Source organism: Colletotrichum truncatum (genome assembly GCF_014235925.2).
Source record: "Colletotrichum truncatum strain CMES1059 chromosome Unknown Contig_0010, whole genome shotgun sequence".
Lineage (NCBI taxonomy): Eukaryota > Fungi > Ascomycota > Sordariomycetes > Glomerellales > Glomerellaceae > Colletotrichum > Colletotrichum truncatum.
Genome location: NW_027222407.1, coordinates 42,643 through 56,683, shown reverse-complemented (window position 1 = coordinate 56,683; position 14,041 = coordinate 42,643). Strand labels below are relative to the sequence as shown.

Genomic DNA, 14,041 nt, shown 5'->3' with positions numbered 1-14,041 from the left:
CCTCGAGACCGATACCAATAACTAGACGTATAGGACCTCCTGTATATTCGTTTCCAATCTATGCATCATTAACATGACGTACATGTTTGCTCTGATTCATTGGTGTTCAATCGGTTCCTCTGGCAACAATTCCTCCACTTCCTCATCGGGGACGAGGAACTGGAATGGGGGTTGGACGATGCCATTGAAGAGGAAAGTAAAGTAGACGAGCAGCGCGAAGCCAAGGACCTGGAGCCACTTGAATGTCTCCCACCGCAAACCCAATGAGACGATCCAGATGAACAGTGTTCTGCAAGTGTCGATAGTAGACCTGGATGTGGCAGAGACACTTCTAGTAACTGACAGCCCGAAAAAATTGAACCCGCTGAACATACGGTAACTGTTAGTTACGGCCATGACGGCTTGGTGATAAGGTACTCTTACCCGATACTAATCATAATCAGGATGCTGGATATGCCAATCGCTCTGTTGTTAGTTAATTGTCTCCAGCCCTCTGCCATGTCGAAATACCCATAGCGGCCAGCGTCGGTACGGCCAATCGCCAGATGCAAAACAATCATACTAATTACCGTGACGACGAAGCCAAAGAGGCCCTCCCAACCCACGACCCTAATAGGCTCAATGGCAGACCGTTCCAGAATCCATTCCTCAAGCACAAATTGCGTCGCAGTAAAGATTTGAGCACCGGCGATGAGCAATACACCAATGACAGACAGCAGCGCATTTGAGGCTGGAGATGCGTCGTTGTCGATGACTTCAACCTTGGTCTTATCCTCATGATAGATGGCCCCAGCCAAACCAACAATGGCAACGCCGAACACAACACCACCGAGGGACAGCCACTGAAAGAGAAACAGCCGCCTGTGAAGAAAAATGACACTGAATAGACCAACAAAGAGAACAAGAGCGCCGCGAGTCATCTGATAAATAGAAGCGACCACAAGAAGCAGACCAATGTTCATCAGCGTTGTACCAAGGATGTCGCAAATAGCCGGAAGGGCCAGTAGGAGGATGCGAGGGCCGCGAAGAATAGAACCATTGCCCTCCTCACCGTACGGTTTGGGTACTCCACCAGAGTTGTTGATAAGCGCCGTGTTTGCTTCGTCTGCATCGTTTGTATTGACGGCCTCGTACCCGTCCGACGTGGGGGATGCTCCAGAGACGAAGCGACGGTAGAGAGCCATCAGGCCGACAACCAGCCAACAGCCCATCTCACCAACAAACATTTGCGCCGTTTGTAGAACGGGCTGGTTGAAGTACAATCGCTTCGACGGGTCCTTGGAGTCGCAGTTGGCGACGCATTGCATGTCCTAACAGAGGGGTACGTGAGGTTAGTACATGGTAATCACTCCGGAGCAAACATGTCGAGAGCCAGGGTTATGACTGCAAGCACAACAGCAGGACTTACCTGGTACTTGGTAAGCAAAGTGTTGCAAACACCAGTCAGTAGCATCATGGCCACGAGAAATGGGATCAAAGCCCTTGACCCCATATTGATAAACTTGTCGGTATATGCGAGTTTTGGCGAATTTTGGGCTGTAATGGGTATGGAGGAGCCAGAAGAAGTAGACACAAGCGACGTAGGTTAACCAATCTAGTGGGACAAATAAGTATCGGATCGGGCTGTAAAACGGTATGTGAAGGTAAAGGTTTCAAAAGGTCAAGTAGGTATGGTCACTCTTTCCGAGGTCAAGGGCCTTGTGGCACAAGGTAACCTGCAAGGTTGGGTGAAGAAGGTTGGAACGGGCGCAGTCATAGCTCAGTGAACGCTGTCCATACAGGCTGGGGCAGCGGCAGCCGGACTTGGGGATATGGAATGTGGAGTGCAGGGACAATTGTGAAGTAGCTTATCACTAAAGTGGACACACCGACTGGCTCCTCACATGCGCGCCATCTTGGCAGAAGGGGACCCGTGAGCACACCAGATGACACCAGGTTGGCCAACCTCTCAAGATCCGTAGCTTCTGATAGCTGAACATCGATTCGGGGTCTTTCGTACGGCAAGTAAATACTCATGTCTTCTTTTCTCTCTCCCCCGCCCTTTTTTCTTATAACAATACAAGCCCTGGCCTTGGAGTAAGTTGCGTCGCTTTGTTAACGACACTCTCTTCGTTATATTGTATCATCGGGTACGATACAACTGGGCTTGAGGGATACATATTGAATGACAGAGAAGATAACAAGCCTAGATATCTAATCACCAAAATGAGTGCCCTTTTTGCAGGCAGTCGAACTTTCATGTATAGGCATAATACTCTGCTAGGTGCATATCCGCTAACTTGCAAAAAATAATTATGTCTAATATTTTATGCAAGTTCAACCCTAGTATAAAGCAGATCAGTCACCGCTACCTCGCTTCAACAGTGGACGTGGACTGCAGTCTTCTCACTTGTACTTGGACGTTTGCTTTTACAACGTGGTATAAGCCTTCACTTTTCAAAATCAAGTTACGCTTGGTGAACTTAAATGAGATTCGTATATTATGAAATTTCCCCTTTGCCCTTCTTGTTCCCTTTTGGCTCCTTATCCTTGATATTGTTGTAGTGTTGAATTCCTAACTCCTTGTCCTTTTCTAACCGCTCCTGGTCCTCTTTACTCACCGGTACCCCTTCGATGCTCTTAACCTTCTTACCTTCGGAAAACATCATCAGGCCTCCAGTGGCAGCTGCTATACAGGCGAGGGCAACGAATAATCCAGTAGCCCAGCTTGGTCTGTTATACCTGTTCATTCCCCACATAAACCCTGACAGGACGCATTGCAAAAATGTGTTCAACACATTAAACCAGATAACAAAATCCATTTTCCAAATGGCCGTCGGTGGTGCTCTGACACCCGTCAGAGGTGGGTCTGGGATAGCTTTCTCAGGATGTGGAATGTGTGACCACGGCCTATCCGTCGCCAACTGTGCAACATTATCAGGCCCAACGTCGGCAGGAAGCTGATCAGAGCCAGGTAGCCGAAACCAGCTGCGATGAATGCCTGCCAGACGGGCAAGCGCCTCGGGTTTCCGTAAAAGGCGGTATTGCAATAAAAAATAAAGGTCGCGAAATCTCCATGGTGCCAGGCCAAAACCAGTTACACAGAAGAGAGCGTTGACAATTTGGGAGTCCCATTCAATCCATTTACGTCGTGGTGAATTGATGTCGTTGCAGGTTGGGTAGCACATGGCTGGCGATGCGTTGCAGAGCAAAAGGAAGAGCATGCCACCCCATGCAACAACATTAAGGCCATAAAGAACGACGAAAAAGCCAATCGGTGTCCACGTATAGTTCCAAAAGGCCTTCGCTCCTATCCGCAAAGACTGTTTCCAATTATGTGCGGGCGGGAAATGGTAACCGTTCGCGTACGGCTCATATAAGTCACGTTGGGCGGTGGCAACTGTGGCCGAGGCGGCACTCGTTGGTATTCTTTCGTGACCTTCAATACCCGACTTGTTGCAATCATCGGGCTTGGTAACGTCCGAAGGTTTTGAGTCTGTTGTTGACTGGTCTAGTGGTAAATTTCTCTCCTTCTCGCTGTTGCCCAGTGAGGACGCTGGCCGAGACATGGGGGGCAACTTGTTCGAAGTCGTCGAGGCCGATAAGTCGTTTTTGGCAGTTATAGCTTTCGGTAGATTCGAGGGCGTCTGGAACCAGGGGTGTAGGTGTCCGAGTAGTATAGCAGACGACCACAATGCCTCTCCGGGAACACGATGTTTCGGCGAATCGGGTAATAGAAGTGGTCGCCAGGCAGACAAGAAATATGAAAAGAGGGATTAGATGAACAATGGTAAATGTTAGCCAACAAATACGGCGCCAAGGTATCAGTGAGAGGAAATAGAGCGAACGATTGTCAAGCGATGATGCAAGCCGTAAGATACTTTAATCGAGAGGAAATCGGGTATCGGCAAGTTTGTTGATGGAAGATTCAACAGTGTGGAGTAGACAAAGGTTGAAGCCACAGCGACACAAGGTTATGACCTCAGGGAACGGAAATGTTTTATGAGAAACGGGCTGAGCAAGAGTGAGAAAGGGGCGGCGGGGACAGGGACTGGTGCTGGCAGGAGCAAATCCTAATGACGGAGGCCTGGGCAGGGGTCATTAGAGCCTGGAGAGCCATCATTGGCCTGATGGCCCTAAACAGGTAGGTAACAAAGCAAACAGATGCCCAAGCATTAACCGTGCGGGCGGGAACCACCAAATAGCCGTCGCAGGTCTGGAAGAGTTACGTCAATACCTGTGCTTGATACGACAGTGACAATGCCCCGACGGACCCACGACCAAATCGCTCAGAATGCCTGTGTGCAGTGAGGTCAGCTACCCTCCAAAACAGTCAAGCATGTTGCGCAGTAGCCACTTTGCTACCCGTTGATTGGACCAGAACCTACAGATTACGTCGGTCAGCAAGGAGGAATCTATTGTCCTGTGTTGACTTGCTTTCCTTCCCTCCCTATCGGTCTCATCTGATTGCGCATAGAAGCCATGCGTCTTGCAGTTAGTGGAACCCAATGTATCGTCATGCATAAAAGCATAGTGCAAACCGGGTCGAACCTACTCTCAATACGCCACCACCGAGGTATGGAAAAGTCGACCTGAGTCGTCTTACGTCTTACGAGTACAGCTTCGCCACGTCTTAACGCGTACGTACGCTTTGCAGCCAAAATATGTGGGTTGAAGGTGCGTTTTAATGTGCATTGATTAACAAAAGTTGAGCTATGGGCTGGGCTGGGCACATTGATGAGCCCTTTACTATCGGTAACGGCACCACCCAAAAAGCTTGACATCGGAGAACCCGTCACGTTTTATTTTACCCAACCATTAGAAACAGTGCCAATACATAGATACGTAGCGGCAGCAGTAGACTCATATAGAAAAGGCGTACATGTCTTGCGAATGACATTCGCTTGACTGTGTGAGCATTTTTGGCAATAACGTACAAGAGTGACAAAATATTCCGTCTCACAATTTGGAAAGGGTAAGGGAGCGAGCAATGATAGGTAGAAAGATAAGATCATAACAGTAACGGATATATCAATGACGGCGAGTGTATGTAGCTGATATGGCATATGAGAGAGACGTAATGCAACGATGACGATGCCGAAAATTGATTCACAAGGCCAACAGCAAGCAAGATTTAAACGATTATGCAATTATACAAGAAATACCACATAGTCCAGCTTGTCCCATGATATGCACGTATTACGTATAGTATATTAGGCAACAACCCCAAATCCCCCGATGGCTAACTGGGTCTGTCACCCACCGGTTGCGAACTCCAATTGGCCCTTGATTGTTAGAGGACCCTTTGAGAACCTTGAGAACTCTTCACTGCGCTTATATTTTCCCTTACTTCCCACCACCTCAACTTTATTTCACAAAGATTATTATCAGCACCCTGCACAACTCACTCACATGTCGTGGTGACGTGCTGCGGTGACTTAACATGGCGGTCGAACAACAACACCTTGTCGATCTGACCGCTCTGGTTCTCAACAACCTCAAGGACCAGCACGATTGGACAGATGCCCAGGTCCACGATGATGGCCAACCCCGGCCACGACCGATGATCACTGGTCTCCCTCCGAAGAGGTTATACATGCATCCTGACGAGCAAATCGAGGCTTTGGAACTCGAACAATCCACGGGCAAACGTCTCAGCCAAACGCCCGAATTTGAATGGGTTCTCCCAGTGCACTTGAGCGAGCAATGGACATTATCAACTTTCGCCGCTGTCTTCGATTGCATCGAAGCTCTGCCTCGCAAATCAAGGGTGTCTCAAACTCCAGATACGCTTTTGAGTCGCGACTGGCGGGGCGCAGATCGCCAGAAGAGACTGTTGCTAGCCGTTGTTCACGATGATTCGACCGTCTCCTACTATCTCGTGCACGAGGGCATTGTGAAGCCGAGACAGAACTAAGGCACCCATGTTGCGTTATCATCTACAATTTGCTGTGGCACATCCAAACTCTTGGCTGGTCACTGCTGTCTGTCATGGTTCTCTAGAGCTCTGGTTCCAATACAATTTGGACACAACAAATAATACGGTCATGGTGTGAAGATGACCTTTTGGACCTTCATCAGGTCGAACAGATTATATCCTTCAACAGCATCGCTCAATGGCATAACGCGATCAAACATGAACCTAGCGAAAAGTTAAATCACCTTAACCTTCATAGGGCTTATAGGGCTGGGCTTATGCTTACCCAAGTTTATCTTGCTTCTTCTCCAGCATGGCAAGGGCTTCGGGAAAGATGGATCGTACAGGGCACCGACCCATTTGGATTCGCAGGTTCTTGCTTTGAGGAGAGTCAGCGTAACCACATTTCGACTGTCAATCTAGTCACACTCACCTATATGCTTCATCCCCAGTCCACGGAATCTGTCCTTATGGTTAGCAAGCTTGCATACGGTGCACTCCATGGAAGTATGGTACTTGCCTCACCGTTGTGAACACCGATGCTGCTGATCACACCCCAAGGTCTAACAACATCAAATGCCGTTCTCAGAGCTGGCGAGAGTCCAACAACTTCGATGACAACGTCAGCCCCCCGGCCTTCCGTCACTTCTTTAATCCGCTTTTCCATGCCAGCCCGGTCTGTCTTGAAATTCAGGGGCTCCGCGCCTAGACTTTTAGCAAGCTCCAGTCGACTGTCTACACTATCAATAGCAAACAGATGCTTAGGACGATACTCGAGGGCAGAGATGACCGCGCAGAGACCAACAGGGCCACACCCAATCACAACAGCAGTGGCATTAGACCTTTCTTCTTCCTTCAGCATGTTGAAGCCGGTCTTAGCACCGAAAAAGCCAGTTGGCCAAATGTCGGCCATAAGAACCAAGGCTTTGTCAGAGATAGTGCTTGGGGCCTTCATAGCAGTTCCGTCTGCATTGGGAACACGCACATATTCGGCCTGCGCACCGTCCAGGGCGCCGCAACCGAAAAGTTTGCTGTGCACACAGCGTGAAGAGTAGCCATTGTTGCAGTAAAAGCATTGCATGCTGCCATGAGTTGTGTAAGCTTTGGATGCAACAGCGTGGGAAATGTGTATGGAACCCACCATGAGGATGTGAAGGGTGAGACAATCTGGTCACCGATGTCAAAAGAAGTAACAGCGGAGCCCTTTTCGACTACAGTACCCGTGAACTCATGGCCCATGATAAAGCCGGTCTCGGACGGCTGGTGGCCGCGGAAAACGTGCAACTCTCTGAAACGCTCTTAGCTGAGTGATGGAGGGTACAAATACTCCAGGGACGCCTTACGAGCCACACAATGCAGTTGCCTGTACTTTGACAATAATGTCGTCCTCATCCTGAACTGTTGGATTGTTAAGGACTACACTCGAGTATAGGGGGAATAACGGTAACACCAGATATTTACTGACGGGTAGGGACCGGGCGTTGCTCAACAGAGACATTCCGTGGTCCGTTAAACACAACGGCAAGCATAGATCCTGGAGGTGACATTGCGGGGTAGGAGATCGACAATTGAGGAGGATGCGCTGGTCGAGGGAGAATAATGACAACTAAACTTGGGATGACTTGCTAGACAACTCTGCTGGGTTAAGATGATGGTAAGTTGTGGCAAGAAGTAAAGTGAAAAAAGAGCCTCGCACTTTCTGAGGCGATTATGATGTTTTTCAGAGCGACGGTAGTGGCAGGATGCTTGTGGTAGCTGGATACACCTCCACTCTGGTGCCTGTATATTCATTTTCGCACCTCGGCTCCGGTGTCGCACAGAGACATTCCATTACTGTGCGATTACAAATACACACAGTCAACAGTATGACGACTTTTCGAACTGGCCGAGGCAGACAGAATAAGATGGCATCGCTGCCATAAAATATCACATGGGGGAGAAAGACATTTAAACACACAGAAATCGATGGCTGGAACCAACAGCAATGATGGTACCGAGATGATTGCAAAACCCTAATGTCTGTTTTATTTTCGAGTGTCCAGCAAACCTGATGTGTAAATGAACGTCATGTCTACTATGTTGGCCTGCCTTCGTCGTTAGGTGCAAACTCCTCTGGGGATCATGCCCTGATGGTCACAAACTTCCTGTGCATGTATTAGATATATTTCTCTTCATAGTCTGGTCAGCCGCGGCATTCCTTGATTCACTCCCGTGGCCTATGACGATAGTAAATGGCTCGCGGCAAAGCATAGAATGCACAAAATAAGGCCACCGCACCGTGGTTACATGGAATTTGCAACTGGAGAACCATGTACTGAGCAGGGGCTCACTGGATTGTCAATACGGACCAAGAATTATCCCTTGTGAGGAGGTGAACTGGGGCGCAAGAAAATTGTTGCAAGACTGGCCAAATCTACCAACTGCGGTGGCTGGTCAGGGCCAACAGTTATCTTATCGAACAGGGTTATCTGTAGAAGACACATTGATATGGAACGACTGACAGGACGAGTCGTTCTGTGAGTTTATCGCCCCGTCTCCATGTGGGGTAGAGGATGCTTACCTAAGCAAAGCAAAAACATCAAATACAGCCGAGGTACGTGCCGAACGCTAGAGGCTGGAAACTGCCTCCCGCTGAAGAACCCCCGTCTGGGGTAAACTTGTCGGGGTTGAGAGTAGCCCAGGGCCCTGGCTGTCGAGGCCGGTGAGGCAGGGCGTGCGTATCACGAAATCTCACGGAACGGCAATTAGGCCAACCAGATTTGGCAATAATGCCTGCAAGAATATATAACGCTGTTTCGTCCCTCATTGTCTGGCCCACTCCTTTGTGAAGTGATATGACCTGGGATACAGCCAGTAGCTTCGGTAACAATAGAAGCCAGGAAACTGACGAAGAGCCGAGGGGGGAGTTGGAGGTTAGCATATAACTCCACCGAACATCAGGTACCTCTGAGCTTTTTTCCTCGATCGGTGCGTGGCAGTCAATGTGTGGTGGAGGGGAAGGAATATAGCGGCCCCTTTGGCCGCCAAAAAGACGTGGACACCACAGGCTCCCAGCCTCGCTGCTGGCCTCGGTTTACGATGGTGCGTAGCACACGCCAAGGTTGGATGATGCCAACCCCCAAGCTCTGGAAGCAGAGCTGGGGTCTCTTCCTTGGCCAAATGGCTTTTGTCCAATGGAAACGGCACAAACCGGACCCCTTTGACTGATCCGCCTAGCGGATTGAGGCTTAGAGGCTTAGCGGGCCTAGTGCATAGGTCCATCGTGGACATGGGTGTGTATTCACGCTGGCAATTCCGGGCTGTCAGCCTCCCAATTGGACAGAAACAATAACATAACCCAATCACCAGGCAGGAGGGGCTCTCTGCCTTTTGCCCTGCATTGGAGAGAGCAAAGGGTGGAGAAATCGACACAGCTTGACTAAACAGAGGACAGAGACGTCCCCAGCGCCTCTTGGGCAGAGCACTAGTGTATTAGCTAAGCCTGGTGAAGGGAAATAGAGGAATGGAGATGAGGGACTAGCCATCAGCACACCATTCGCTCATTCACTCTCACGTATTCGCTCTCACGTAAAGGCTGGAGCCGGTTCAGGTCCAGTGAAAGGTGCCACTCAACAGAGTTTGCACTGGCGGCCAAAGTGCGTTGACTATAGCAAGACCCCGTCCGGTATGGTATGGTACGGCTTGGCATGGCACCAGTACATATCAGAGCAGTATAGCACCTTGAACAGGAGTGGAGTTGCTTCATGTGGCGTAGGCTGTACTTCTCAGTACCTGGGCTTATCCCTGTCTTGAGCCTCCACTTCCATCCCGTCCTCCATCCACTGTATTGGGTGCGGCTATTTGACAGCGCCGTGACTCTGGCTTGTTACCCTCAAAATAGGCCTCCACCCGTCCCATCCTCATTCCATTCCATTCCAATCCTATCATCCACTTCCCCTCAATGCAAGGTATGCAGTAGACGTGTGACAGTGCAGACAACGCACAGTGAAATGGCCATGGGCAAGGGAACCTGTCCCATCCCATCCTCTCTTCCCCGCCCCAACCACCCAGATCACGGATGCTCATCTTTGTCCTGAATACCCACGTCCAGGTCCTCGTGGAACTCTCCTGTCTGTTTTTCTCACCTCCCAATACCGTCCAAATTTGTCGTCCTGCCGACATGCTCCTGCTCTGACCCGATGAACCCGACCTTGTTGTATGCTGGAGATTTCCGAGGCAGAAAATTCATCGGTGACGCTCGCCTTGTATGGCAGGTGGCGGTGTGTTAGCTATTTGTGTGGGCAGTGGAACCACGGAAGAAGGAACTGCGCTGCTAATAACATAGGGTCTGCAAAACACTCCTACTCATAGACCTACCAAAAACTTGCCAATGCCGCCGGTCAAGGGAACCTGCCTCCATTGTTAGAAGCTGAGAATGCTGCCAATTCATCAGAAACAAATGGCAACAAGGCTTCCGGATAAAGGATCCCCGGCAGTAGAAAAGTAACGGGGAAAATGCAATGAAACTAGGGCCTATAAAACGTTCTCAAATTGGTTACGGATATGTTGGCCTCTCTTTCTCCCCAAGCTCCCTGCTTTGATTTCCCACAAAGTGTGATAGCTGAAGACATAGTGATAGGGCAGCAGGTACCCTCGTGTATCTCCCCTCGTAGGGATGCCGCATTCCTCTTCATCAATACCTTGGGGCACAACTTTAGCCTCATTTGGCCAAGACAAGGTACCTCCTACCTCGAGAGACTTACCTGCCTGCAGACCCTTCCTTTCCCCATCTCATCTTTCTCCTCCTTCTCCTCCATTCCCATGCCCACTCCCACGCCTCCTCTTTCCCCCAATCCCCATGTCCGATTTTCCGCCATCACTACCCACACTCTTTCACAAGCGACTGGCACCCCGTCTCCCATCTTTGGTCGCCTCCACGTACCCTTCCAGTCCATCACTGGGGTCACGCGGTCCCTTGAATCTATCTGTGGCACTGGGCGCATCTCCCATACGCACCCAAGAGATTATGCGCTAAAGCAAACGGATACTGCCTTTAAGGCGCCCTCCACACATGCGCACACACACCCACACCCACACACACAACAGACACGCTTGCGAAGAACCGCCGCGCTCTGGCTCACCCGTTGTGTCTCTGTTCTGCTCTGCTCTACCTAACGATGCAACTCATCCCAAGGCAGCCGACGACAACAGAAGCACGACTGACCTGCCTCTTCCTGCACAGCCTAAGGTCAAGGTCCTCGACCCCCTACGGCGCCCTCAATTTCGAGCCGACCTTACCTACATACGGAAGCATCGCCGCCCTTCTTTTACCGTCTACCATTACCGCAACCACAAGACTTTCTACTGAGTATACTTACTCTCTCACCTAGACATCGACGCGCCCTCCCTCTCCCCCAGATCTTTCCATCTCTTCGTTTTCTCTTCCCCTCTCATTTGCTGATCTTGTCCATCGTTCGGCATCTGCATGATTGTCATCCAATCAACCTTGGGTGCTCGCTATTTTCCGCAAATACAGACACTGTTCTCTTCAGCCCACCCAGATTGTATCCCCACGAACCCGCTCCTCACCACACCTCTCACCCCCACCCCCCTGTTCACAGGCCACACCGACCTCCGCCTCTTACACCCAAGCGCTGCCGCAACCATTCTCTAAACCCCCGACGTACTTTCATCTTCCTGCCGGCCTCCATAACCTCGCGCTTGCACTTGCATCAAAATCTCCTGCGACCTCGACGACAGTTTTACCCCCGTACCCTACGACGGCGGCGAAAGCTGTCTCGGGGCCGAATCGCGACGCATATCACTCTACTCACACAGCCGTCTTCCCCGACTTGATCCCGTTCTCAATCATAACACATTACCCCGGTCGCTCCCTTCGGCCCCAACAGCTGCCGCCCAGCGAGGGGATTAAACGAGTCTGCGAAGTTCGCATCGTGCAACCCGAAGACAACGCCAGCCTTCTCGTACACGACGGTCCTCACGAGCTTCATTTCTTTGCTACTGTAATTGCCAAACCACAGTCGCCGCCGCTGCGCCGTCATTTCCCCTCGACCCGATCCTTTCCCCATGGCGGCTTGATACTGTCAGCGCTGCGAGCTACGTTCCCCGTCAGTCGCGATAATTATGACTGCGTCCGCTACTCAGAGCCACTTCCAACATCCACCTACGAGCGATTGCTACGACCCCGATGACGTTCTTCCCCGCGACAGCCCACAGATGCAACCTCACCGCCCTAAACTACAGCCTTCCCCTAGTCCCCCGCCCACTTTCAGCTCTGGTCGAAAATCATCTCAAGGTCGTCGCAAGGTTGAGCCTATTCAAGGCGATGCAGTACTGGTCGCCCACCTTGGTAACGGCAGACAGCCAGAAATAGCACACGCTGCCGCTCTTGAACCTCTTGCCTCTGACAACGGATCTGAGGACGATTCATCTTCTCCTGAGTCTCCTGAACGCGACATGAATCGCCCACCTGAATCATTTGACCTCAAGTTCCTAGCGGCCGGCGCCCTGGCTCGAGCTTTCACCGCTCCTAGCTCAGCCGAAGCTCCAACCTCGGAAGCAGCCACCGCCATCTCAACAGTCAAGATCGACCCTTCGCGCACAAGAAACGGTTCGAGATTGCAACCAGGAACGGTGCTCCCAGGAATCAGCACTCGGGAATTACCCATTCGAGATGATCGCCCAACTTTGGCCGCCCCTGCTGTTGTTTATCCGGCCGGGGACAAGCATCCTGCGCATCAACCACCTTTAGCTCTGCACAAAGCTGAAGTTGCGTCTCCGGTCAGCCCGCCTCAATCTGCCCCTGGCGGACTACCCCCTCTTTTGGACTCGCCAAAGTCAGACGGCAGCGGGCATGGTCCGTTGCCATCCATAAGATCGCAATTGGGAGACTTGAAGCATCTTGCGGAATCAGCCATTAGTACGGACAAGGACTTGGGTCCGGTAAGGCACGCTGCTTCATTCCCTCGATCGCCTCCTGCTAGTCTACCTCGGCTGCCCTCCTTAGCCGGACTCCCAGGCGGGCATGGGTCGCCTCCGATTTCACCAAATGAGGGGTTCCGAAGAGAGCTACCGTCACCTGCACACTCCATTGCCGTTGTCAGTCCATACTATTATTCCTCGTCTAGTGGCGGTGGCCCGCATCGACCAAGTGCCGATTACAGCAGTGGAACAGCAGAAACCCCCAGCACCGACCAAACTGCATCAACACCAGCCAATTCAGTAGCTGATCGTATGAGTATTGACGGGCTCACCAACCCTCAGGCCGGCTACGTCTGCACATTTACGGGCTGTAACGCGGCGCCTTTCCAGACACAATATCTCCTCAACTCTCATGCTAACGTCCACTCTTCCGCTCGACCGCACTATTGTTCCGTTAAAGGCTGCCCTCGAAGCGAGGGTGGCAAAGGCTTCAAGCGAAAGAATGAAATGATTCGGCACGGCCTTGTTCATGACTCACCGGGATATGTCTGTCCCTTTTGTCCAGACCGAGAACACAAATACCCTCGTCCAGACAATTTGCAAAGGTAAGGAAACGTCCATTTATGGATCTTCCAGCTTCTGGACACGCCATTTCCCCAGTTACCACAGAGTGAAAATGCAAAATCACATTTACGTTTTGCCCTTGCGCTCTTTTACATACTATTTCTTCTTTCTTCCTGCATACACTGAGCTAACCAACTTCATAGACACGTCAGAGTTCATCACGTGGATAAAGATAAAGATGACCCACTGTTACGGGAGGTCCTCTCTCAGCGACCTGATGGGCCCAACCGTGGTAGACGGCGAAGGGGAGGACCTTCCTAAACGCGATACAGCTCATGGTTTTACGTTTTCTCGTATATACTTTTTCCTTCTTCTTCTAGCTTCTTTGTGGTTCACCTTCACGCCATTGGACCGGCTTCAAGTTGACTTTGATTACCGGATGAGGTTTGGTATATATAGGGGTTGGACTTTGGGGTCTTGGGGCGGTACTCGCGTTCATGTTGCTGTTTTAACTTCGCTTTGCTTTCTCATTTTCATCAGGTTTATTGTTCATTCGCGAGGGAGGAGGTATTCTCGTTGCGGGCCATAAGGCCTATTGAGTTGGCACGGCACGAGTTTACGACGGGAATTGTTCTGTCTTGATCCAAAGGGTTTTGGCGT

General features: G+C 50.8%; 5 protein-coding genes across 5 annotated transcripts; 2 read left to right on the top strand and 3 right to left on the bottom strand.

Moving 5' to 3' along the window:
• Positions 1-96: 96 nt before the first annotated feature.
• On the bottom strand, positions 97-1,492 carry CTRU02_213477 (uncharacterized protein; the record flags this gene model as incomplete). The annotated part of the gene is made up of 3 exons (XM_036730794.1): positions 97-364; positions 424-1,310; positions 1,409-1,492. 3 exons carry the CDS (start codon positions 1,490-1,492, stop codon positions 97-99), a joined length of 1,239 nt encoding a protein of 412 aa, XP_036577571.1.
• A 988-nt stretch (positions 1,493-2,480) lies between these two features.
• On the bottom strand, positions 2,481-3,548 carry CTRU02_213476 (uncharacterized protein; the record flags this gene model as incomplete). The annotated part of the gene is made up of 1 exon (XM_036730796.1): positions 2,481-3,548. One exon carries the CDS (start codon positions 3,546-3,548, stop codon positions 2,481-2,483), a length of 1,068 nt encoding a protein of 355 aa, XP_036577572.1.
• A 1,874-nt stretch (positions 3,549-5,422) lies between these two features.
• CTRU02_213475 (putative trna-splicing endonuclease subunit) lies at positions 5,423-5,896 on the top strand (the record flags this gene model as incomplete). The annotated part of the gene is made up of 1 exon (XM_036730798.1): positions 5,423-5,896. The coding sequence occupies one exon, from the start codon at positions 5,423-5,425 to the stop codon at positions 5,894-5,896; it is 474 nt and encodes a 157-aa protein (XP_036577573.1).
• A 128-nt stretch (positions 5,897-6,024) lies between these two features.
• CTRU02_213474 (alcohol dehydrogenase, GroES-like domain-containing protein) lies at positions 6,025-7,443 on the bottom strand (the record flags this gene model as incomplete). The annotated part of the gene is made up of 7 exons (XM_070206061.1): positions 6,025-6,121; positions 6,183-6,275; positions 6,330-6,363; positions 6,422-6,978; positions 7,038-7,190; positions 7,240-7,294; positions 7,362-7,443. 7 exons carry the CDS (start codon positions 7,441-7,443, stop codon positions 6,025-6,027), a joined length of 1,071 nt encoding a protein of 356 aa, XP_070060093.1.
• Positions 7,444-12,019: 4,576 nt separating this feature from the next.
• CTRU02_213473 (C2H2 type zinc finger domain-containing protein) lies at positions 12,020-13,702 on the top strand (the record flags this gene model as incomplete). Its single annotated transcript, XM_036730800.1, has 2 exons — positions 12,020-13,422; positions 13,585-13,702. The coding sequence occupies 2 exons, from the start codon at positions 12,020-12,022 to the stop codon at positions 13,700-13,702; spliced, it is 1,521 nt and encodes a 506-aa protein (XP_036577575.1).
• Between the last annotated feature and the right edge of the window lie 339 nt (positions 13,703-14,041).